Here is a 23,346-nt window from a genome sequence, read left to right on the forward strand (position 1 = left end):
AGTAAGATAGAGCATCAACATCTTCTACTTTTTAAGATACTATGACGAGGCTAACAAGCAATGCTGTGGTGGACAGAGAACCAGCCTCAAACTGAGGAAGACCTGTGTTCAATACTGACACATACTGACTGTGTGAACCTGGGCAAATTACTTAACCTCTCAGTCCCCCCCAGGAAACTAAATCTATAAACTGCAAAGCAGTTTGCTATTCTGTGATGGTAGAGGAGGTTTCATTGAAATTCCCCACACCAATAAAACTAAAGGTCCAGTGGCCAATTCAGGAATTTATTTTGCTTAACTATACATGGTGTGAGATTTAGAGCGCTACCAACCTGTTGAGAAAGGTATTGCTGGGAAGCTCCGCCATGAGGAGAAAGCATGTGACTTGGAAACCACGTGACTTTAGTGTCTGGAAATTACCACGTTAGTTGTGTCAATCAAAGTTACCAGCCAATTCGCTTGGAGCTGTGTGTGTGTGTGTGGATGGCTGTTTCCTGTTTCATAAGAGGTTCTGGGAGAAGCCACTGAAGCAAGGTTTTTTTAGGTTCCTGACTTGGGCTTGGCGGCAGAGGCAGTAGGGACAGGCAGAATAGGGATATTTTATCCACGTGTTTCTCTTTACTAACCCCTAATATACTTTAATAAATACTTAATACCCAAAGATTGGTGCTATACGTTTTCTAATTTAAGGCGACCACTCATTAGATTATAGACATCACAGCTAGAATTTTAGGCCCTTACAATGGTTATAATAGGGTTTTCTTTTCTCATTGGGAGAGGGAGGATGTAAATTTTCATTGATTGGGGAAAAAAATTCAATTTAATTTTTTAAAAAGCCACAGGTCAAGTTTTCATTCTGAATTTTTAAAAATGAATGTGATATGCCAAGTACTTATTACATACAGGAGAGAAAGGCCATCCTGTCCATGCAGGAACACAAATCTGCTTGAAGAGGTAGACACATACATTCAAGGACAAACACACAACCTCACAATGATAATCTCTTTTCCTACCTCAACTTTTTTTCTTCCTTACGTTAACAAAATGGAAAGTACAGTTTATGGAGTATGTAGTAGTTCTGTGGAATTGTTCTGAACAGGTCGGCAGAAGGAACCAGTTAGGTGGGATTTAGCCATGGCTTCAGAGATACTAAGTTTTCGATTAAGAAAGCAGTGGGGAAAAAAATAAATTAAAAAATTTTTTTAATAAAAAAAATAAAAAGCAGTGGAGGGGGCAGCTAGGTGGCGCAGTGGATAAAGCACCAACCCTGGATTCAGGAGGACCTGAGTTCAAATCCGACCTCAGAAACTTGAGACTTACTAGCTGTGTGACCTTGGACAAGTCACTTAACCCTCACTGCCTCTCCCCACCAAAAGAAAAACTACCAGACGGGGAAAAACCTGAACCAAACAGAAAGCAGTGGGATAGTGTATATACTCAAAATTCACTGATGCCTCTTTGATGTTTCAACTCACTTGAGATAACAATAGCACTCAGAGTAATAGTTATGCACAGTTAAAAGAGATATGACTATAAAGTAATGAAATATATATTTAAAATATTTAAATAAAATGTTTCTAAAGGTCTGACTTCCAAGATTTATAGGGAATCACTGCAAAAATAACACCAAAAGTCAATCCCAACAGGATGGAGTACAGAAACAATTCTCAAAAAAAAAAACTGGAAACTATTAACAAACAAATGAAATACTGTTCCAAATCACTAAGAGAAATGAAAATCAAAACTGTTTTCACCTCACACTCAGTAAATTGGCAAAGATGACAAAGACTAGTAAGTCAGTGCTGGAGACGATGTAGCAAAAGAAGCACACTAATACACTGGGTTTTTTTGTTTGTTTTTGCAAGGCAATGGGGGTTAAGTGACTTGCCCAGGGTCGCACAGCTAGTAAGTGTCAAGTGTCTTGAGGCCAAATTTGAACTCAGGTACTCCTGAATCCAGGGCCAGTGCTTTATCCACTGCGCCACCTAGCCACCCCAGTAATACACTGCTGATGAAAGCAATTTGTAATTACATTTTAAAATTACTAAAATGCCCATGCTCCTTGGGCCAGAGATAATACTGTGAGGTACATACCCAGGAGAGGTCAAAGACAGGAAAAGAAAAAAAAAAAAGTTCTTTTATACACCAAAAATTTTCATAGCAGCATTTTGCAGTAATAGAAAACCAGAAACAAAGCACATACTCATTGACTAAGGAATAACTAAATAAATCATGGTACATGAATGGAATGGAATGGTACTATACCACAGGAAATAGTGATTATGAAAATTTTAGATAAGCATGGGAAGACATATGAATGTATTCAGGATAAAGTAGAACCAGGAGACCAATATAGAGAACTCTAACAATGTAAATGGAAAGAACAACATGAAATCAAATGCTGCATGATTATTAAAGAAGTGTGGGACTATGGATATAGACTATCTGCAGTTGGTCTTGTTTTTTAATCTGTGTTTTAAGGGAAAGCCTTTTTTAAAAAGGAAGTTCTATGGGATTTTTAAAAATTACATGTTGTGGATTAGTTTTAAAAGTGGTGGGTTGTTTTTTTTTCTAGTAACATCATCATATAATATATTATAGCTTTTCTGAAGTGACTTCTTTAAAGGGCATCACTCATCTGGACAAATTCTAGAAAATTTGCTATTATGTATTATTTTATTTATCTATTTACTCTAGAGCACACATAAAATATGGCTTTAAAAGGTATAAGGAGCTGAGTTAGGAAAATCCCTGTACCAATGCAAATCAACAACTGTTCTATAATGTATAATACTAAAGAGTTACCTTGGATACTGGGCAGTTAAGGGATGTGCCTAGAATCACATGCCCTGTATGCTTCAGGGGACACTCAAACCCATCATCTTGACTCTGAAGAACACATAGCTGGTCCTGTATTCACCATACCAGGCTACCTCTTTTGATGATTCTAAATAAAAACACTACATAGACAAGCTGCTAGTCTGAGACCTCTAACATGAACAAAGTGTTAAAATGAACACTATTGGTAGTGCAGTAGATAAAGGACCAGCCCTGCATTCAGGAGGACCTGAATTCAAATCCAGCCTCAGACACTTGACACTTACTAGGTGTGACCCCAGGCAAGTCACTTAATTAACCCTCATTACCCTGCAAAAACCAAAAACCAAACCAAAAAAAAAAAAAAAATGAACACGTGTTATAAATTACAACCCCACAAGCCATATTTTTCAGATCCATCTAACTTCCTAGTCAAATGTCTATTCTAATCCTCTGCAAAAGGTACTGCTTTAGCTATTTATTTCATTACCCAGATTTTACCCTTACCTTTGACACATATATGGCTCATGAAAGGGAGTTGGACCTCAAACATTTCAAACAGCCTGATTTTTTAAAATGATAAAAAGAGGTTGAAGAGAAGCTGAATACTCCAAATATAATGAGGATCAAAAAAACCCCACAACATTCAATTCCAGTTCTTTATTTGAAAAGAAAGTCTATAAATATTATGATCCCATAATCCCAGCTAAGATCCTTATACATCAAACAAATACGTCCCAAATATGGAAGGAAAAAAAATCAGTTATTTAGACAACACATTTTAAGTCAATTAGTTTTCAAACTGGTTGTTGACAAAAACAGACATGGTGGCTTCTGTGCTATATAATGAGACTAACAGAAGTCAGTAATCATTAGGGACATCAAAGGTATTTGTAGCTCCAATATAACTAAATTTTATCAAAACAAAGTAACATTTATAGGAATACAGAGGAATGAGCCTCAATGTGCTAAACCATTCACATTTTACAGCTCAGGATCAGTAAGAACAACAACAAAAAACCATGAACAGTTCTAAGATCATGTTTATAGAGATCACAGCCCACAAGACACAGGTGCCATGTTTTAATTTTCTCACTTCCATTATGCTTCCAGATATCAGTCCAGTTATTCATTTCAATGACTGGACACATTTGAAAGTATTTTATGCTAGATTTGGAGTCAGATGATCTAGGTTGGATTCCTTTTCTGCCACTGACCATAAGACCTTGGGCAAATTACTTTCCCTCTGTGTGCCTGTTTCCTCATTTGTAATGAGATGGTTGGTAGATAACCTGTAAGTCTCTTCTAGCTATAAATCTATATGATCTGTTAATTACAAAGGCTTTCTTTTCCTTTCCTTTTCAATAGGGGGAAGGGAGGAGTGGGAATCTGAAAAGGTGGATTTTCATCGAATTTATTCTTTTTTTTAGGGGGCAGGTAGGCGGCACAGTGAATCCGTAGGACCTGAGTTCAAATACGGCCTCAGACACTTGACACTTACTAGCTGTGTGACCCTGGGCAAGTCAATTAACCCTCATTGCCCTGCAAGGGGGGAAAAAAAGAATTAATAAAAATTTTTAAAAATAAATCTATATGTTTTTATGATATGGGGGTCAGGGTGTAATTATGATTGGAACACTTCCACATGATGTGAGGGGAAAAGATGAACCTGAGAACATGTTGTAGTATAAAGTACTGAACTGGGAGTCAGAGGGCCTCGGTTAGACCCAAAGCAACCAAAAGTGTGACCTTAGGAAAATAATTTTGTCTCTAATTTTCAGTTTTCTAAAAATCTGAACAATGAAGAGGTTGGACTGGAGGACTCTAGTCTCTTCCAGCTCTAACCCTAATGATGATACAAACTAGTCCTCTGTAGTGCTATTTCCCTTTCCCAATTCTACCACTTCCTACTTCTTTTAAGACTACAATGAGTGAGGACATACAAGTTGTTCATTAGCATCTACAAAGTAAAATCAGCTTTAAAATATTTAAATGTGGTCAATTCTGCCAATTAAGAGGGGGAAAATATACCAGGTATTTCACAGAATGTTTAGAAAATAATAGCTGCAATATCAACTTTGAGAAACAAGAGTATCAAGAAAATTAGCAGTCATAGTTTTTATTCACATTATCTTGTTTTGTGGAACATCTATTACACTTATTTGTATCGTGTACTAACACAAACCACATTTATAATCAGTTAATATGTGAAAGCAGGCAGAATGGGGTAGGGGCTAGAATGCTGCCATCAAAGCCAAGAAGACCTGAATTCAAGTTTGTATCTCTGACACATGCTGGCTGTATGACCCTGGGTCAATCACTTAATATCTCGGTGTGCTCTAAGCAATTCTCTTGACACTTAAGTTGCCAGAGAGCCAACCTTCCCTAGTAAAGCGAGTTGACTATACCAGTGAAATCACAGTCCCTATGCCCATCCCTAAGGCATTCGAACAAACCCGATTGGTATTCGCTGACCATGCAATTACACAGTACTGATAGATGGTATTAGTCCTAAATGGGAGGGGTGGCAGAGAGGGAATGAAGCAAGTTATGTGAGTACTAGTTCTCAACGTTGAAAATTAGCAGCTAAAACAACGATCATTTTGTGTAATATAACAAGTTTGTCAGTGAGATCAAAGAGTGAGCTCATCTCTGTGCCAATGGTACTTAGGCTAATTCTTTTAGGACTATTCAATAGTATGACTTTCTCAGCCTTGATTTTCTATCTAGTTCCATTATATCCCAAAACACTCAAGAGGAAGAAAAAAGGCAAATGCAAATCACAGGAAAAGAGATCCATAAGATGAAGTCCCAAGCACCGAATGAGAATACCAGAGCATTCCACTTCAGCTTCTAGATTTTGCAAGCATTAACATCCTCTACTCTATAAGCAGAGTTATGGTAAATAAAAAGAAATATAGAAATGTATTCCTCACGCTCATTATCTTAATCATGGTTTTTGGAGATTTTGCTCAATTTAAGGCCTGTCTGGGATTGCACCCTTTCCTGGATGAAGAATAGAAGATGACACACCTGTTTTGGTCTTTCAATACTTCGGTGAGAAACATTTTTCATACCATCTTATTTTGTTGGGTTATCTATTTACACTAAGATTTAAACTAGATGAAGTTTCACGTTCCTTCCAACTCTAAGATTCTATGTTAATAGAAAAAGATAAATATGTGAATAGTTTAATAGAAAATAGCCTACTGCAATTACAAGCTGCTTAAAGCTCTGCCTTTGACGTGCCTATTAAAAATTGCTGCGACTGCTCTCTTAAGCTATTGCTCTTTACTTATTACTTTCGCTGATTCTATATTTGAGACTTGGATAATCCACATATATAATGAATAACCATGTACTTTGTGACCAGTAGGGATATTTAGTTCTAATTCAAAATCTATATACCTTTCAGCTGAGACCCACCTATAAGTGAAGTGATGATAGGCAAGTATTTAGAAAATCTTGCCTCTATAATGCTCCAGAGGTACAAGTCCTTAATGAAAATGTGAATAGATAATCATTATTTCTTAAAATGTAAACTATTATTTCCACTTCTAAATGAAATTATGTCCGAGGAAAACTAAAAGGCCAAAAGCTAAATATTTGTGCAGGAACACGTGCCCATCTGATTAAAGGCTAAATTTCAGATCCTAGGATTTAGAGCAAGAAGTGGTTTTAGCTGTCATCTGGTCAAGCCATCAGTCATTTTACAGATGGGGAAATTGGGATTTCAAGAAGCCTAATGACTTGTCCAAGGCCCCACAAAGAGTCAGCAGCAGGACTAGGAACTGATCCCAAATCACTGCTTCAAAATACAGTCTTCTTTATAATACACCATGCTGTCTCTGAGTATCAAGGATAAGAGCATAAGAATGGCTATATATTTCTTTGAAAAGAAGAACACATATTTAAAACATTTTTTGAAAAAAGTTTGGTTTTTTTTAATAATAAAAAATTTGGGTCCCATCTGAAATGTGTATACAAACATTTGTTCTTTTCTAAAAGCACACTATATGGTTTTATAATTTAAAAAAAAAAAAAACCTCAAAGACTCACATGAGGGCTTATATTAAGTTAAAAAAAACTGCCAAGAGCCAAGTTAGCATAGAAATTATGTCTCTAGTAAGAACTGATATTTTTACCAAAATAAAATCAAAACAGAAGCCCATCTTATTATTATCACCTGCACGAATAAATTCTTTATTCCAACATGTTCAATAAGGACACAACTGCAACAGCATCTCCTCAGACTTGAAAGATTATGGGGTCAAGAAAAGGTATTTGAATCATAAACATAATTCAAGCAAAACCCCACCATATCACAAAGAAATAAGGGATGATGCTACTTAAATGGTGAAAGATATAATCTAAAGTTCTAAGAAGCTTAGGATTTTAGGTGCTCAATCACGAAATACTAGATTCAGAAGAGACATTAAAGGTCATCTAGAACAATTCTCTGATTTTACAGATGAAGAAACTGAGGCCCAAAGAGGGAAAATGATTTGTCCAAGTTGATGCACATCATATGTTTCAAAGCCAGGATTCAAACCCAAGTCCCCTGACTCCAGATCCAGCATTCTTCCTACTGTGGGGTTGCACAGGTAAGAACTGTCATTCCCAATTGATAATTGAAAATCTAGGATCAAGTGAGGTGAAGTAATTTATTAATGTATCAAAGGAAGGACTAGGACTTGGGATTCTTAATTTCCTTCTGAGCTATAAGATCTGTAAAGAGTTTCTTCCCAAGGGACATACTTCTCTGCTGTAGAGACCACAGTAGTCCTCATAGTCTTCCCATTAGGATCTATCTGGCTAGGCATGAGTACTTCTTCCATCTGAGCTAAAGACCACTGCCATTTGTTCATCCTGGGCACACCCTTGTCCTGGGAAGTTTGGTAATTAGTGTCCTTGTCCTGGAGGAAACTACAAAACCCGGGGGGGGGGGGAGGAGAGAGGGTATCCATAGAGCCTGAGGGACCAGCGTTTGCTGGAGATCCTTATGTTGTCACCATCTGCAGATCAGAAACCTCTAGTCATACCACTGAGAGCAAAAGATGAGTCCTCTCCAATCAGGTGCTTAAAAAAAGAAATCATAGGTTGGTATGAATATAATGTATATATGGGTATGTTTATTTCTATGTCCAAAATTAGGGATTAGGGACAGTTATAGGTCAGTCCTTAGAGAGTACAGAACTGAGTCAAATTACATTGTTTTCCTTATGTTTATTCTGGTGAAATATGGCTCAAGTGGATACCCTGGGTGACTCTTGACTCTGAGTAGGAAGAAATGTCACACAAAGGCCATCAGGGAGGTGGGGGAGGGCAGGTTTGAAAAGTGAGGGTGGGAGGGGAAGGAAGAAAAGGAAGAAAAAGAGGAGAGAGAGAGAGAGAGTTAGAGTTTCTCTTTCCTGACCAAAACTCATCTCAAGTTGCCCATGTGAGAATTCTTTTCCTCCTCAAGGTCAACATTTGAGCCAGATTTGACCTGGATAAATGCATGGGACATAATAGGATTTGCCCTGGCTCTGAACCCTCTGAGGACAGACTTATCTAGAGTTGTCCCCAAATACCTAATTGTGGGTTCTTAGTGTTTCCTTTTCCTCAGAAAAAATCAGATATCCCCAAAGAGCATGTGCCTGTAATATCTTCTTGCTCTCTGGGTGGTTCCCAGTGATGAAGCCAAGCTTAGGATGTTCATGGTGCACTCTAGGAACTGGATTGGTGGCAGTCTCTGTTCTAAACTGGCCTACAGTTCAGCACTGATTCAGTAAAAGGAATAAAAGCAGTACAAATTTTCTAAAGGAACAAGAATTCAGCACTAAGCCTTAGTCACAGGGGAGTCTAGTCTTGTGTACATCAAACTTCTTATTCTTTGGGTTAAGGCAGCCTTGTGGGCAATTTAAACAAAGGAGAACACCTGGTATGTTCTTTCACTTCCCAACCAATATCTATTGGTTACTGAGGACTGGCAGAGGCAACAGCCTGAGAGAGTGATAATGGCTCACAATTTAAAAGCAAACTGGGGCAATCTGGATCTGAAATGAGCAAATAGGAATGATGCCTTCTACCGCGCGGTCTTTATTTGCCAGGAAGGAGTATGTGAATGGCTCTCTTGCTTACTGCAGTGTATATGCAAAGCAGGGATAGAGCTGGGCTTGTCATTTCATTGATTAGAAAGAACTCCTTGATACAGCAACTCCCTCTCCCAAGCTGGGCCACTTCACTGAACCTAACAGTCCTAGGCAGTAGTCTAGAGCCCTGTGGGTGGAGTTCCTGGCCCACAGTCATAGATTACATATATGGATGTGTTGTTAAAGGGAGAGAAATGCTAGTATTTACCTTTTTTTCCTCTTTCTATCTCTATTACACAATGTGTTTTTTACAAGTTAAGCACAAGATGGGCTTGGAAATACACATAGCACTCATTTTGTTGGGCTTCCACTGTGGCCCTCAGTCCCCAAGGTACCAAATATACTTTCAGATAAGGGTTTATCCACTGGGAGAATCAACATCACATAATTCTTAAAACAAAACAGAGGGATATCTTCCCCAAATTATAGTTAATTTTACATTAGAATTTGACTACACCATATGAACGTGAAGACCAAACAGTGAAAATCTGGTAAAACTGGAAACTTTCTGTTATATGCAAAAAACTGAAGATCAAGTTGATACAAAGATCATAAGAAACTCTTTAAAGCTTTAAAAAGAAGAAAGAAAGCAAGCCCATAGCAACCTGGGGTTATTTCCAAAAGAAAAGGCTCATTAGTCTAAATTCGATATTGCATAACAGCAACACAAGTTTATCCACCTACCTACTGGGCGCAGAACTATTGCAGCAAGAAGCTCAGCTTAATTTGGCTTGACAGGCTGAGTCAAAAGACCAATTAGACCATACAAAATGTTTCCTATCACTAGAACAAAATGGTTTCCTAAGTTGAAGTTCTCTATTTATGATGCTATTTTTACATGGTAACAAAGTCTCCATTTTTTTCCTAGCTGAATATACATGAATACAAAAAGCAATTTTTTTTTCTTTAGGTGGGTAGGAAGTTATGGCCTATAAGCAGCCTCAAAAGTAGCCTCCATGCTTTCCTCTTTACTTAAGCTTTCGACTCTATGGCTCTTCTAAGTCGTCTTCTTGTTGATTTCTTTTCTGTCAAAAGAAACAAATAATACATTAAAAAGTACATTTTAATGGGAATGTTTATGACATTCAGTTAACTCTTTCTGCAAATGAATACACTCTTCCAGAGGCTTTGGCTTATTTATATATAGTTAAGAATTATCACAGAAAAGATGGTGCTATCTTATTGCTTTGGTTCCTGGACAAATCAGGTGTGATTCCGTTTTTCTTTTTGCAGATATAAAAAAAATTCTCTTCAATAACAATAACAGGAATATAGAATTAATGACATCCTAACAGAGTAGAATTTAGTTGTATATTGTATATTTACTTGTATACACAGTTTACATATTGCAAAAAATTAATGTAGGAGCAGTCAAATATCTACAGAAAGAAATATCTGACATTCATTAGATAAATTCTCCCTTTAGCTGACTGGGAAGAGAAAGTTTGTTTCTATCTGTTCAACATTAAAATTTGAATCATAAAATTTATTAAATCTATGGCATTAGATACTTAATAACAATCTAAAAAGCTAAGGACCATTTTCTTAAACATGTTTGAAAACAAAAATTATTTACTAAAAACTTGTTTACTTTACCAGTTTTAGAAAGTCTATTAGTTTATGAGCATCTTCACCAGTGGAGAGGTCTACAAAATCTTTAGGTAGCCGATAACTCAGGTAGGGACTTGGTTGTACTGTAACTTCACTGTTTGTACAACGAAAAGCTGGAGAATCCTTTAAAAGAAAAGATTATACACATATTGCAAATTCAATGCCAAGATTATGACTTTATTGTATTGTTAAGAGTTCATTTTACCAAAAAACAGTCCAAGCTAAAAAAATAAAGAAATCAACCTTTCCATCCCAAATCACCTTTATTTCAGTCTCCTAGGCTGGAAATCTTGTAATCATCTTAGGTTTGGTCTCATTTGTCCCCTATCTTTAGGGGAAAAATGTCAGGTTGATGTCATATTAAAAGCAAGGGGAGGGGGCAGCTAGGTGGCACAGTGGACACTGGAGTCAGGAGTACCTGACTTCAAATCCAGCCTCAGACACTTAACACTTACTAGCTGTGTGACCCTGGGCAAGTCACTTAACCCCAATTGCCTCACTTAAAAAAAAAAAAAAGCAAGGGGAAATCAGATTCTAAAGTGAAAAGGATTCCAAGGTCTACGTTCCCTGCTTTTATATAGCATCACAGGATAGTATAGCTGAAAATAACATTAGCAATTACCTAGAGTAATTTCCTTACTTGATAGACAAAAATAACCTTTATATAGCATTGTGAGTTTTACAAATCACTTTACATGTATCATCTCATTTGATCCCTTTGAACGACTCTGTGAGGTAAAAGTACAATTATTACCCCCATTTTACAGTTGAAGAAAATGAAGCTGAGAGAAGTTACATGATTTGCCCAAGGTCACAGCTACTGAGTACCTAAGTGAAGATTTGAATTCAGGTCTTCCTGACTCTAAGTCCACCACTCTATCTACTATGTCACCTCCCTGCTTGGGATGAGGAAACTGCAGCTTAGTTTGTATATTTGTAATAGATTTTGTATTTCTGGCCTTCTCAATGGATGGGGAAAGGAGTTGGGGGATGGAGAGAGTTTAGAACTGAAAATAAAATAAAATTGAGTAATAAAAATACAATTGTTGTAAATATAAGTATAGCACTTAAATAGTGGAGACAGTAGTTGCTTTGTTAAGTTCAAAATTACATAGAATTTGCCATATTTTCTATGTGTTATATTTATTGTTATAAAACAAATGTGTTTCATAATTTTACTAATAAAGTTGTACCATTTGACACTATGTATAATTCACATAAGAACTATATTTCATTCTTAAACTCAAATCTTTACTGTAAAATTATTTTGATATTAGAACAAGGTTTGAAAGAACTTCTGGACTTTTTACTGGCTTTTGGATAAGGCTTTTGGCCTTGAGTTATGAAGTTTATCTAAACTTGTAGATAAAATGGAAAATATATAGGTAAGAACCTGTAAAAAACATTAGCAAGAAATTCTTATTTAACCCAATGTTTACCTGTGATCTTCTATCAAAGGGAAGGCCAAGACTTACAATAAAAACATTTTACAAAAACCAAAGCATTCTTGGTTTTTCTACTGTTTACTTTGTTTAAGAATCTCCACATTCCAAGTGAGTCATATTAAAAAATAGGAATTGAATTTCCAAAACAAAATTAAGACCTTGGTCTTGAAAGGTCTTGAAGTCAAGATTAACGCAGCTAGGTGGTGCAGTGGATAGAGCACCGGTCCTGGATTCAGGAGGACCTGAGTTCAAATCTGGCCTCAGACACTTGACACTTACTAGCTGTGTGATCTTGGGCAAGTCACTTAACCCTCACTGTCCTGCTCCCCCCAAAAAATAAAAACAAAAACAAACAAAAGATTAACAAGCATTTATTAATCACTTACCACATGCCTAGCCCTATGCTAGGTGCTGAGGATACAAAGACAAAAGCTAAAATAGTTCCTGACCTCAAAGAACCCACAATTTGGTCAGGCAATGCAACATGATACAAATATAGGTATATGCAAAATAAAAGGTAAATGGGGCAGGGGGAATACTTGTGTTGTAGAAGGTGGCATTGGAGTGGGGCTAGGGTTTCTAAGAGACAGAGGAGATGAGGTATGAGGAAGAGCCTGTGCAAAGACATGGAGATATCAAATGGAGTGCCAGGTCTGAGCAACAGGAAGAGGCCAGCCTGGCTAGATTGGGTAGAAAGGCTAGAAAGGTAAGATGAGGCCAGGTTGGGAAGGCTTTAAATGCTAAAAGGAAAAGCTATTCAGAAGGTAGGAATGACAATATTTGGCGAGGGAGGGTGATGAACTGAGGATGATGCTGAGTTTGAGAGCCTGAGGTCCAGTCTCCACAGGCAAGTCACTAACTTCTCAAGGTCACACAATTCTCTAAGAATGTTAAGTTACAAACAAGTAGCCCACAGAAGAAGGAGTTTTCTACACTGAATACATCACAGGCCTGGACCTCAATAGCCAAGTGGCTGAAGGATATAAACCAGCATTTTTCAAAGAAATGCAAACCTATCAACATGTGAAATATGAAAGGACATTCAAAATCACTAATTATAAAAGAAACAAAAATTAAAACAACTCGAGGTTCTACCAAACACCTATCAAATTGGTAACTGAAAAAGATGAATGGCAATGTCAGAGAGGTTACGAGAGGAAAGGCACACCAATGCACTGGTGGTAGAGCTGTGAATTAGTCCAGCCATTATGGAAAACAATCTGGAATCATACCCCCAAATCACTAAATTGTACATATCTTTTGGCCCCATGATGCCACAACTGAGCATATTACTTCCAAGAGTTCAAAGACAAAACAAAGGATGTATATGCACAAAAAATTTTAAGTAACCTTTTTTGTTGGAACAAAGTACTGGAAATAAATTCCATGTCTATCAATTGGGGATGGATACAAATGTAATGGAAAAAAAATTGTAAACAGGAAAGATTCAGAAAAACTTGGGAAGAGTTATATGAATTGGTGTATAGTGACATGAGCAGAAGGAATTTAACTGCCACAATAACTATAATAATGTGTGGGAATTTATTGTGATTTGGGGACCCTGACTTTTGGCTGAGATTAAAAAACCTTAGGCCCTCAGGGTTTTCTCTGTGTGAGAGGGGCTAGCGCCCCTCCCCCTCCACTTCAGCAGCCTGAGCTGAGAAGCCCTGAGGGCCTTGGGGCCTTGGAGCCTTAGAACAGAAAAGCCCGAGCTCCCACCATCCTGAGGGGGTCTACCCAGGAGATCCTGGGCTAGCCCTGGCACAGCCGATGTGGAGGTCAAACTGTCTGATTGTGTTAATGATTGATATGACAGAAATTACTTTTGTAGTTTACCATTTAACAGAAAAGATATACCCTTTAACTTTGATAACATGGTATCAACACTGAACGATTTAGCCTGAGCTTTGTTGCATTTTTAGAAAAACTTTTACTTAAAATTGTTAGAGTAATTGTGTGTGTTTTCTTCACTCTACCTGGAATTATTTAAACAAACAGCAGAAAGGTTAAAAAAAATTTACTCCCTTTATTTATTTAAAAATATTTGTTTTTTTAAAAGTTCATTACTTTTATTAAAAAATAATCGGGGCAGCTAGATGGCGCAGTGGATAGAGTACCGGTCCTGGAATCAGGAGTACCTGAGTTCAAATCCGGCCTCAGACACTTAACACTTACTAGCTGTGTGACCCTGGGCAAGTCACTTAACCCCAATTGCCTCACTAAAAAAAAAAAATAATAATCGCCACTATTCACAAATGACTTGTTTATTCTTAAGTAACTAAATTCCTTGTAGCATTCAAGAATAACTGTACACTTAAGTTTTCAAAGAAGCTAATACAAGGTATTACTATTTTAAAGAAAATGATAAAGTCCTATGCAGTATCTGTCAGCTAGACTACATTTTTTGACCTGACAATACTTTCACTTTCCATTCTACTAACTAAAAGGCTTAGCTTCAAGCTGAGTTTTTCTGTAAACATTAAAAATACCACATTTTAATCAGGTAGAACTATTCCTCCAAACTGAATATGATGATGAAGCTGCGATTGCCAGGGGCAGTTCTGGAATTAGTTTACTGGAGCAGGTGCTTCTGCTGGTTCTTTAGCTATCAACAAATCAATAATTAAAAAGAACTTATTCAGCATGTACAATGTCACCTAAGAAGCATCTTGATGAGGGTGAAAGAGGAGAGTGTAAAAGCTAGCTTGAAGCTTAACACCAAATAAACTAAGACCTTGACAACTGGTCCTATAACTTCCTGGCAAACAGAGGGAGAAGAAATGGAAGCAGTGTTAGATTTTATATTCTTGGCCTTGAAGACCACTTCAGACAATGACTATGACCATGAAATTAAGACTCTTGCTCCTTGGAAGTAAAGCTATGGCAAATCTGGACAGCATACTAAAAAGCTGAGACTTCACATTGCCAGCAAAGGTCCATATAGTCAAAGTTATGTTTTTTCCAGTAGCAATGTATAGCTGTGAGAGCTAGAATATAAGAAAGGCTGAGAGCTGCAGAATTGACACTTTGCTAAAGAAGACTTTTGAGAGTCCAATGGACAGCAAGGAGATCAATGCATAAAAGAAGTCAATTCAGACTAGTCACTAGAAGGTCAAATACTGAAGCTAAAGCTTAAATACTTTAGCTACATAACGAGAAGCCATTGGAAAAGATCTTGATGTTGGGAAACACTGAAGGAGATGGGGATGGCAGAGGATGATGAGATGGATAGATAGTGTCATGGAAGCAACAAACATAAGCTTGGACAAACTTCAATAGAAGGGCCTAGTGTGTTGTGATTCATGGGGTCACAAAGAGTTGGACATGAATGAGCAACTGAACAACAACAATTATGTGACCATATTCTGGAGTATACAAAATGTAAGGCATGGTTCCAATCCTTAGTACTTCAAGAATTACTTCATAGATCTCTTAACTGCTCTGGTGTGGCCGTTCCACCAATGGAGACTGCAGCTCTTCTAAAATTTAGCAGATGATCTCTGAGAATTTTAACAACCAAAAAATTAATCACCTTTAAATCAAGTTCCAAATTTTGTCTGGTTACAAATGAGAACTAAGAATGTGTCATGATTCTGTAAAAATAGTCAGGTATGCTAAAGCGCTGAATTAGCTTAATCCAACAAGAAACAGCTTCAGTTAAAGCTAAGATTAAGCTTTGTAAGAAAAAAAGAGAATTAAATAAGACTTTTACTTGGGGTAGATGGGACATGGTTAACTGATGAGATGCAGAACTGTTCAAATTATATGATGTTTCTGTTTTTTTCTGCCAAGAAAAATGACTTCTATACTAGAAAAGACAGAACAAAGAAAAGACATAACAAATATAACTAAAAGAAAGAATGGTGAGATGTCTTATTGTTCCTTCTCATTCTCTTTTGCTGGATCATCATTCATAATATGGCTCCACATTCTGGATATAACCAAAGGCTCTGGCTTGGGCCCTCTTCTCTCTCTAGACTTTCTCATTTTGTGATTTTATTGGTTTCCTCTAAATTATCAACTCTCTGTAAATGACTCCCAGATCTCTATTATTAGCCCTAGTCTTTCACCTAAGCTCTAGTTCCACATCATTAACTGCCTTGTATATATTCAAAATGGACGTCCCATAGATATTTCAAATTCAGCAAGTCCGAAATTGAAGTAATTCTTTTTACCCCTCCCCCCAAACCTAGAACTATTCTAATATTTGTTTTTTAAAAATTGCTTGGCACAGTTCCTGACACATAGTAGGTACCATATAAATGCTTATTCTCTAACCCGCCCACTCACCTACACCCATTCTAAACTTTTCTCTTGAGAGCAATACTGGCATTCTGCCAGTCACCAAGATTTGCAACCTTAGTGTCATCTCCAACTCCTGACACTCACTCATTCCAGCTATCCAGTCAATTTCTAAATTTTGTCATGTCTGCCTCCTCAACATCTCTGGAATACATCCTCTACTCTCAACTCAGCCAGCCACCACCCTAGTGCAGGCCATTATTCTCACCTAGACTGCTCTAACAGCCTTTTACCTGGTCTTCCTCCCTTAAGTCTCAACCATTTTTAAATCAATTTTTCACAAAGCTGGCATAATGATTTTCCTAAAGCACAAATGTTTCTCCTACTCAATAAACTCCAGTATTTCCCCATAACTCCCAGCATCAAACTCCCCAGTGTGTCATTTAATGCCCTTCACAGTTTGACCCTAACCTACCTTTACAGCCTTTTTATATTCATGTCCAGCACTGTCTCCCCACCTCTGAGCCTTTTGCGCTGACAGTCCTCCATGGTCAGATGCACTCGCTCCCCTGTTTCCTTCAAGGGTTAGCTCAAGTGCCACCGTCTATATCAGGCCTTTCTTGATCTCCCTGCTCTCCCACCCCAATCCCCAGTCCCTCCAAACCCCACCCAGATGCTTATGTCATACCTGGAAAAAAATCCTCTTCAATGTATCTTGTATATCTCAAATCTATATACATCCATGTTGTCTCCCCTGGTTACAAAGGGAGCTCCTACAAGACAGGGACTGCTTTGCTTTTGTCTTTGTATCCTTTGCACCTGGTATAGTGACTAGTATACAACAAGTGCTTAGCAAATGCTTGGTGATTGTTGATGTATGTGTTGTTTATGAACTTACTAAGCAGGCTGTCTTCCTCTTTGGAATGTAAGTTCTTTGAAGGCCAGGATGGTTTTACTTTATTTGCATTTCTAGTGCTCTGCACAATGCTGGCATATAGAAGATGCTAAATAAATACATGGGGAGGGGCAGCTGGGTGGCGCAGTGGATAGAGCACCGGCCCTGGAGTCAGGAGTACCTGAGTTCAAATCCGGCCTCAGACACTTAACACACACTTACTAGCTGTGTGACCCTGGGCAAGTCACTTAACCCCAATTGCCTCACTAAAAAAAAAAAATTAATAATAAATAAATAAATAAATAAATACATGGGGGTCAGCTAGGTGGCGCAGTGGATAAAGCACCAGCCCTGGATTCAGGAGGACCTGAGTTCAAATCCAACCTCAGACAATTGACACTTACTACCTGTGTGGTCTTGGGCAAGTCACTTAACCCTCACTGCCCCACCAAAAAAAAAAAATAGATAAATGAATAAATAAATACATGGTTGTTGATTGTTTGATGCCTCTAGAAAAGGGAAGCTGAACAATAGAAAAAAAGAGTCTGAAGAGAAAACAGGTGAAGAGAGATAAGATGTGTAAATGCTTGAAAAACCCTAAAGCATTATAAAAATATGTGGAATAATTATTACTTCATTTTTCTCATCTATTTTTAACAAGGTTCAAATAGACACAGTCCTGAGGCAAGTTGCTATCATGCTATGATCCTGTTATGTTAATGTTCTCTAGACCACTGCACAGATTACAAAATAACTGTAGCTAAATGCTTATTACCATGTCAGCTCACCTTCCATAAGCTCTCTTAAGCATCCTTAGCACAAGTCTAGCAGTGGCAATAGACTGAACAATAGAAATGATGTGCATTCCACTCTATTTCCACATAGGAAATTTCTGCTAGGTATTTAGATTTTGAAAGCCTTTTTTTTTCTACATAGCACCAAAATTATGAATATCCAATCTGCTCTGGAAGCCTGTAGATTTCACCTTTGCAACATCTCCCCAATATTCCCCTTTCTCTCCTCTGACACTGCCACCCCTATAGTGCAGGCCCGCACCACGTCACACCTGGACCACTACTATGACAGCTTGCTGGTAAGTCTGCCTGCCTCAAGTCTCTCCCCACTCCAACCCATCCTCCACTCAGTCACCAAAGCAATATCCCTAAAGCACAGGTCTGTCTATGTCACCCCCAATGTGGTAAACACCAGTGGCTCCCAAATCCTCCTTGCTGTGCTCAAAGACCTTCATAACCTAGAGCCCTTACCTCTCATCTTTTCAGTCTTCTTGCAGTTTGTCTTCTTCTCTCTAGTGACACCGGCCTCCTGACTGCTCCACAAACAAGAAACTCTATCTCCCATGCCCAGGCATTTTCTCTGGCTGTCTCATATACCTAGAATGCTTTCCTTCCTCAGCTCCACCTACTGGCTCCCCTGACATCCTTCAAGTCTAAGCTTCTGAAAGATACAGAGAATAGAGGGCATAGTAGATAGAGGGCCAGGCCTGGAATCAAGAAAACCTGAGTTCAAATATGGCCTCTGACACCTACTAGATGTGTGATCCTGGGCAAGTAACTTGACCTCTGTCTGCCTCAATTTCCTCAATTGTACAAAGGAGATCAAACTAGCACCTACCTCACAGGATTATTAAAAATATAAAACGAGATAATTTATGAAGTACTTAATAGAATGTCTGGCACAGAGTAACTACTGAATAAATGCTTATTTCCTCCCTTTCTTGAGGAAGAACAACTAGGCTACTGTAATAGTCCAGAAGAGAGATGATGAGGGCCCAGGCTAGTGGGGTGGCTGCGCAAATGGAGAGAAGGGAACCAATGAGAAAAGTTGTGGATGAAAAATCAAACAAGGCAGCTGATTGGATGTGAGTCTCTTAAGTGAGTGGCCTCATGCGAGATTCTCTTATTATAGTCTTCATGCAATTCCTTGAAACTGAAGGGAACAACAAGAAAAAATGTAATAACCTTCTATTCTGAACAACTATCAAAAGAGAAATTAAGCCATATATGTTTTTACTACTTTGACTTCACGTTTCCTTTTAGGATCTAACACGTTTTATAAGCAGCTGATAAGAAAAGATTAGCAGAGATACATATAGCTTGGCTGAGATAAAAAAAAAAAGATAGGGTGTGTATGGGAAGAAATCTACAAATCTTTAAAAAATAAAGAGAAACAGGAGATAGTTATGATGTAAAATCACACATTTAAGGTAATTATTTTAGGGCAAATCCTTAAAAATATGAAATTCATAAAAAACAATGTCTTAAGTAAATAAATACAAGTATTCAACTCAACAAATATTCCACATAAATAATGAAAGAAAAATTTCTTATTACTCACCTGCCAAGTATCCTTTCTCATTTGTATCTAGTGGATAAGTATTTATAAAATTTACTTTAGACTAATGCTTTTTCAAGGTTATAGATAATTAAATTTATTTGACTATACCAGATTCTGAGGCCATACCATAAAAATAAATGAGGACAATTTAGGTAAGCATTTAGCTTAATCACTTCAAAGGTATCTCCTAGGTTATTGGTTTTCGAAAACTTCTTACCTGTTCCAGAGCCTCTCCTTCATTTTGGTCACCTTTTAAGTTTTTTCCAGATATTAATTCCTCCCATGTGAACAGTAGTGAGTCTGTTACTTCACCAAATGGATTAAAATCAATTAGCCACACTTTGCCCTATATCAGAGAGAATATTGAGACACTAAAAGTTAATAAAGAACAAAGCTATATAGTACTTACTAAAGTCTATAATCTGCCTTAATTTGCAAAAGTCAAAGTAAATCAGAACATCTTGTTTTCATGTACCTTTCTTCCCAAAGGAAACTTAACAAACATTACGTTAACAATTATAAATTAATTTAAAGCAAAAGATGACTTTAAAATATTTTAATGCTTTGCAAATGATTTCTTTCCTTTGGCTAAAAAAAAAGTTACATTTGATGAAAGTCCATTTGATCAAATAAAAATAAGTGAATGGCATAGTGGAAAGAGTACTGACTCTGTAGTCAAAAGCCCTAAGTTCAAATTCTACATGTAATGATGACTGTAGCTTTAGGAAGTCATTGAACCTCTCTAGGCTATAGTTTCCTCATCTATAAAATAAGGGAATTAGGATTTGGTTTAGATGGACCTTGAGGTGCCCCTTCAGTCCTGTCACTAGAGATCAAAGACAAATAGCATTTTTGATAGCAGTATAAAAAAGAAGGGACATTGAAAACCATCCTGCCTCTTGTAACTAATTTTAAGTCCAAACCCTAAGGTGAAAAAAAAGACCATTTCATAAAGAGGCCCAAGCAAAGCATCATGATAAAAAGCAGTATCAAGAATGTCTCAAGGAAATCTGGCAGAGAGGAGAGTAATTATTTACTGCAGGCAAGGTCTCCACCTGACCAGTCTGCACCAAGGAGCCCGCCATAACACGAAGAGTTTACTGCACAAAGGGGGAATAGTCCTTGTACAGGGAAATGTGACAACTTGGCTTGTCAACGTATTTAAACAATGTGTTTTGCTTAGATACTCCATGGAAGTCCTACTCCAAACAAAGGAAGATGGCTTTTGCCATGGTCTATTGGCGGCCCCATGTTTTAAGAGTTAGTCCTGGCAGAACCTGCTGAGCTGGAAAGGATTCAGGTACAAACCTAGCAATGTCCATAACCCAAGACTCATTACCAAAAGGCTGGCTTCAGGGTGTTGGTCACAAAAAGTCATGGAGATTAACATTTGAAGAACTGTGATCTGTGTAAGGAGAGGGAGAACTCATGGATGGAGGCTGGTTTTATATGATAAGATTTAATATAATCTAAAAGAGGGAAATAAAAGAAAAAGAAAATCCTTCAAAAGGAAATGACAGAATCTTCTGATTTTGAAGAAGACAGATTTTGTCAGCAGACAGACAGCTAGACTCCAAGAAGAAATATCTCTGAAGTAATTAGGCTAAAAAAGAAGTTTAATTTGGGGCAAAAGATGTGTCAGTGAGGATAGGTAAGTATAGAGAGAGCTGAAAACAAACTCTGGGCACAATCCTAATAGGACACTGCTTTACATACTTCAGTACTCTGAAGGATGTGCAATCTGGTTGCTGTAGGTATTCATTCTATCTGTGCAAATCAAAACCCATCTACATCTTTCATTCTGGGTGACTCCCCTTGGCTGACTAGAAATCCTCCAGGAGTTTTACCCAACATACTACATACAACCTTGCTTTAGGCCTCTTACAATATGTAAATACCAGTGCAGTAGATGGTCTATCCATCTACTCCTTATTCTTGCAATGTGATCAGCTCACCCCCTTTACTGGTCATATAACACTGATAATTCGAGGTGCTTTTTTTGTGTGTGTGAGGCAATTGGGGTTAAAGTGACTTGCCCAGGGTCATACAGCTAGTAAGTGTTAAGTGTTTGAGGCTGGATTTGAACTCAGGTCCTCCTGAATCCAGGGCCGGTGCTCTATCCACTGTGCCACCTAGCTGCCCCCTTGAGGTGCTTTTTAAGCTTAATTCATTATTGTTAATATACTACAGCCTATATGCAGCTCCAAAAGCCTTTATACTGTCCTTCTGTTATGGGCCTGGGGTACCTCAGAAGTTTTCTGGGAAAATCAAGGAAACATCTCCTTGAAACTAAACCAAAGGATAGACACACCTAAAGAGATAAGCAGCAGGATAACTCTAGGACCCTTTATTCCAGTCTCCCCCACCCCTAGAGGAGATAGACCTATCAGGCATGGCTGTTGCGAAAGTGGCAGTTTTTTTTCTTTTGTATTTTTTGTTTTATTGGCATTTCTTATTAATTTAGCTGTACAGCTATTGTTTGTTCAATTGTTTATATAAAGAATTTTATACTGCATTTATTAATAAACATTGGCCAGTCTTACTCTCCCCATCTCCAATCATCTTTGGAAGCTTTGAAGAGTAGAATGCTATTATGTATCAGGGACACATTAGGGTATTTTCCTAAGAAATAATAAAAGTATTATTAGAACTCTCTTATATTACCAAATGCGCTGACATCAATATGGGTGGCTGTCCCTGACACCTTTTGGATCAGGTCCTTATTACTGCTCCACTCCATCACAAAAGGCATCCTCTAGTAAATCTAGGCCTCCAACACACAATTTCTATATTCTCAGCTATGAAGAAACTGACCTTTTTAGATGCTTGTCAGTATTCAGTTATATAGGAAAATATCGACCACTGTTATCTGAGTTAGTAAAAATGTCTCCCTAACACTTTGGGTATCAAATATAAGAAAACAAGTAGCAATCCATGTTAAAAAAAAAAAAAAAAGGAAATTAATGGCCTGGGATAGTTTCTAATCTCTGTTTGTTCTGCTTTATTACTTTTTCAAGCCATTAAACAATCTCATTATAATCAACCATCCTGCCTGTGAACACAGGACTACTTAAATTAGTTCTGTAACATTACTGAGATCTATAAACTGGAATATGTCACATTGCAAAAATAACTCCAGAAGATTAAGCCAATCTAAATACCAAGGTTAGTATTGATGACTGACAGAGTTTGTTTCTTGGTTCAATGGTCAGTCTAGATTAAAAAAAAAAAAAACTGAACCAGTTTTAATCAAGCATTACAATCTAAAAGTTAATAATTCTTTTTAGCAATTTTATTTGATTAGAATTTTAAAATATTTTCACATGGACTTTCTGGACATAAAACACACTGGGGAATTGTCTTCAGGCAATTTAGCCTGCAACAGGATTAATCCTCCTTAATTAATGTTTTCATTACATCATTCTCCTACTTGATGTCACTCAAAAACTGAAAGTTTCCCAATTTCCAGCATCAAGTCTAAAATCCTCAAGTTGTTTAGAAGGTCCTCCATCATCTGTCCCCACTCTACCTATGGGAATTTATTCTCACTACTATATAAAGCACATTGTATAAAGTAAAAAATGATGTTGTACATCTCACAACTGCCACGTGAGTTCTGTGAAAAAGAAGGTGGTCAGTGCTAAGTAATAAGCAGCAGCATCATGTAGCAGATAGGATTTGGGCTAGAACTTAAAGGATGAGTAGGATTAGTATAAATGGAGGGGAGAAGAAAAGGCGTAATTTCCACTATTCCTCAAAATGTACCCTCTACTACAAACACACCACATTCATTATAACCTTTGGGCTTTTGTTTATCTTATTCACAGCTCTTTGAATACCCCCTCTT

The 23,346-nt window shown here is 37.5% G+C and overlaps 1 protein-coding gene across 1 annotated transcript in view; it reads right to left on the minus strand.

Annotated features, from left to right (window-relative positions):
* Positions 1-3,462: 3,462 nt before the first annotated feature.
* Positions 3,463-23,346, minus strand: part of CDC123 (cell division cycle 123) — a 105,621-nt gene continuing 85,737 nt past the window's right edge. The window contains exons 11-13 of the mRNA XM_043965246.1: positions 19,717-19,845; positions 10,548-10,685; positions 3,463-9,976 (exon numbers count right to left, since the gene is read on the minus strand). Coding sequence (XP_043821181.1) covers positions 9,938-9,976; positions 10,548-10,685; positions 19,717-19,845 — 306 coding nt within the window. The 3' untranslated portion in view covers positions 3,463-9,937. The remainder of the gene's footprint in view (positions 9,977-10,547; positions 10,686-19,716; positions 19,846-23,346) is intronic.

The sequence above is a fragment of the Dromiciops gliroides genome, chromosome 5 (assembly GCF_019393635.1).
Source record: "Dromiciops gliroides isolate mDroGli1 chromosome 5, mDroGli1.pri, whole genome shotgun sequence".
Taxonomy (NCBI): Eukaryota; Metazoa; Chordata; class Mammalia; order Microbiotheria; family Microbiotheriidae; genus Dromiciops; species Dromiciops gliroides.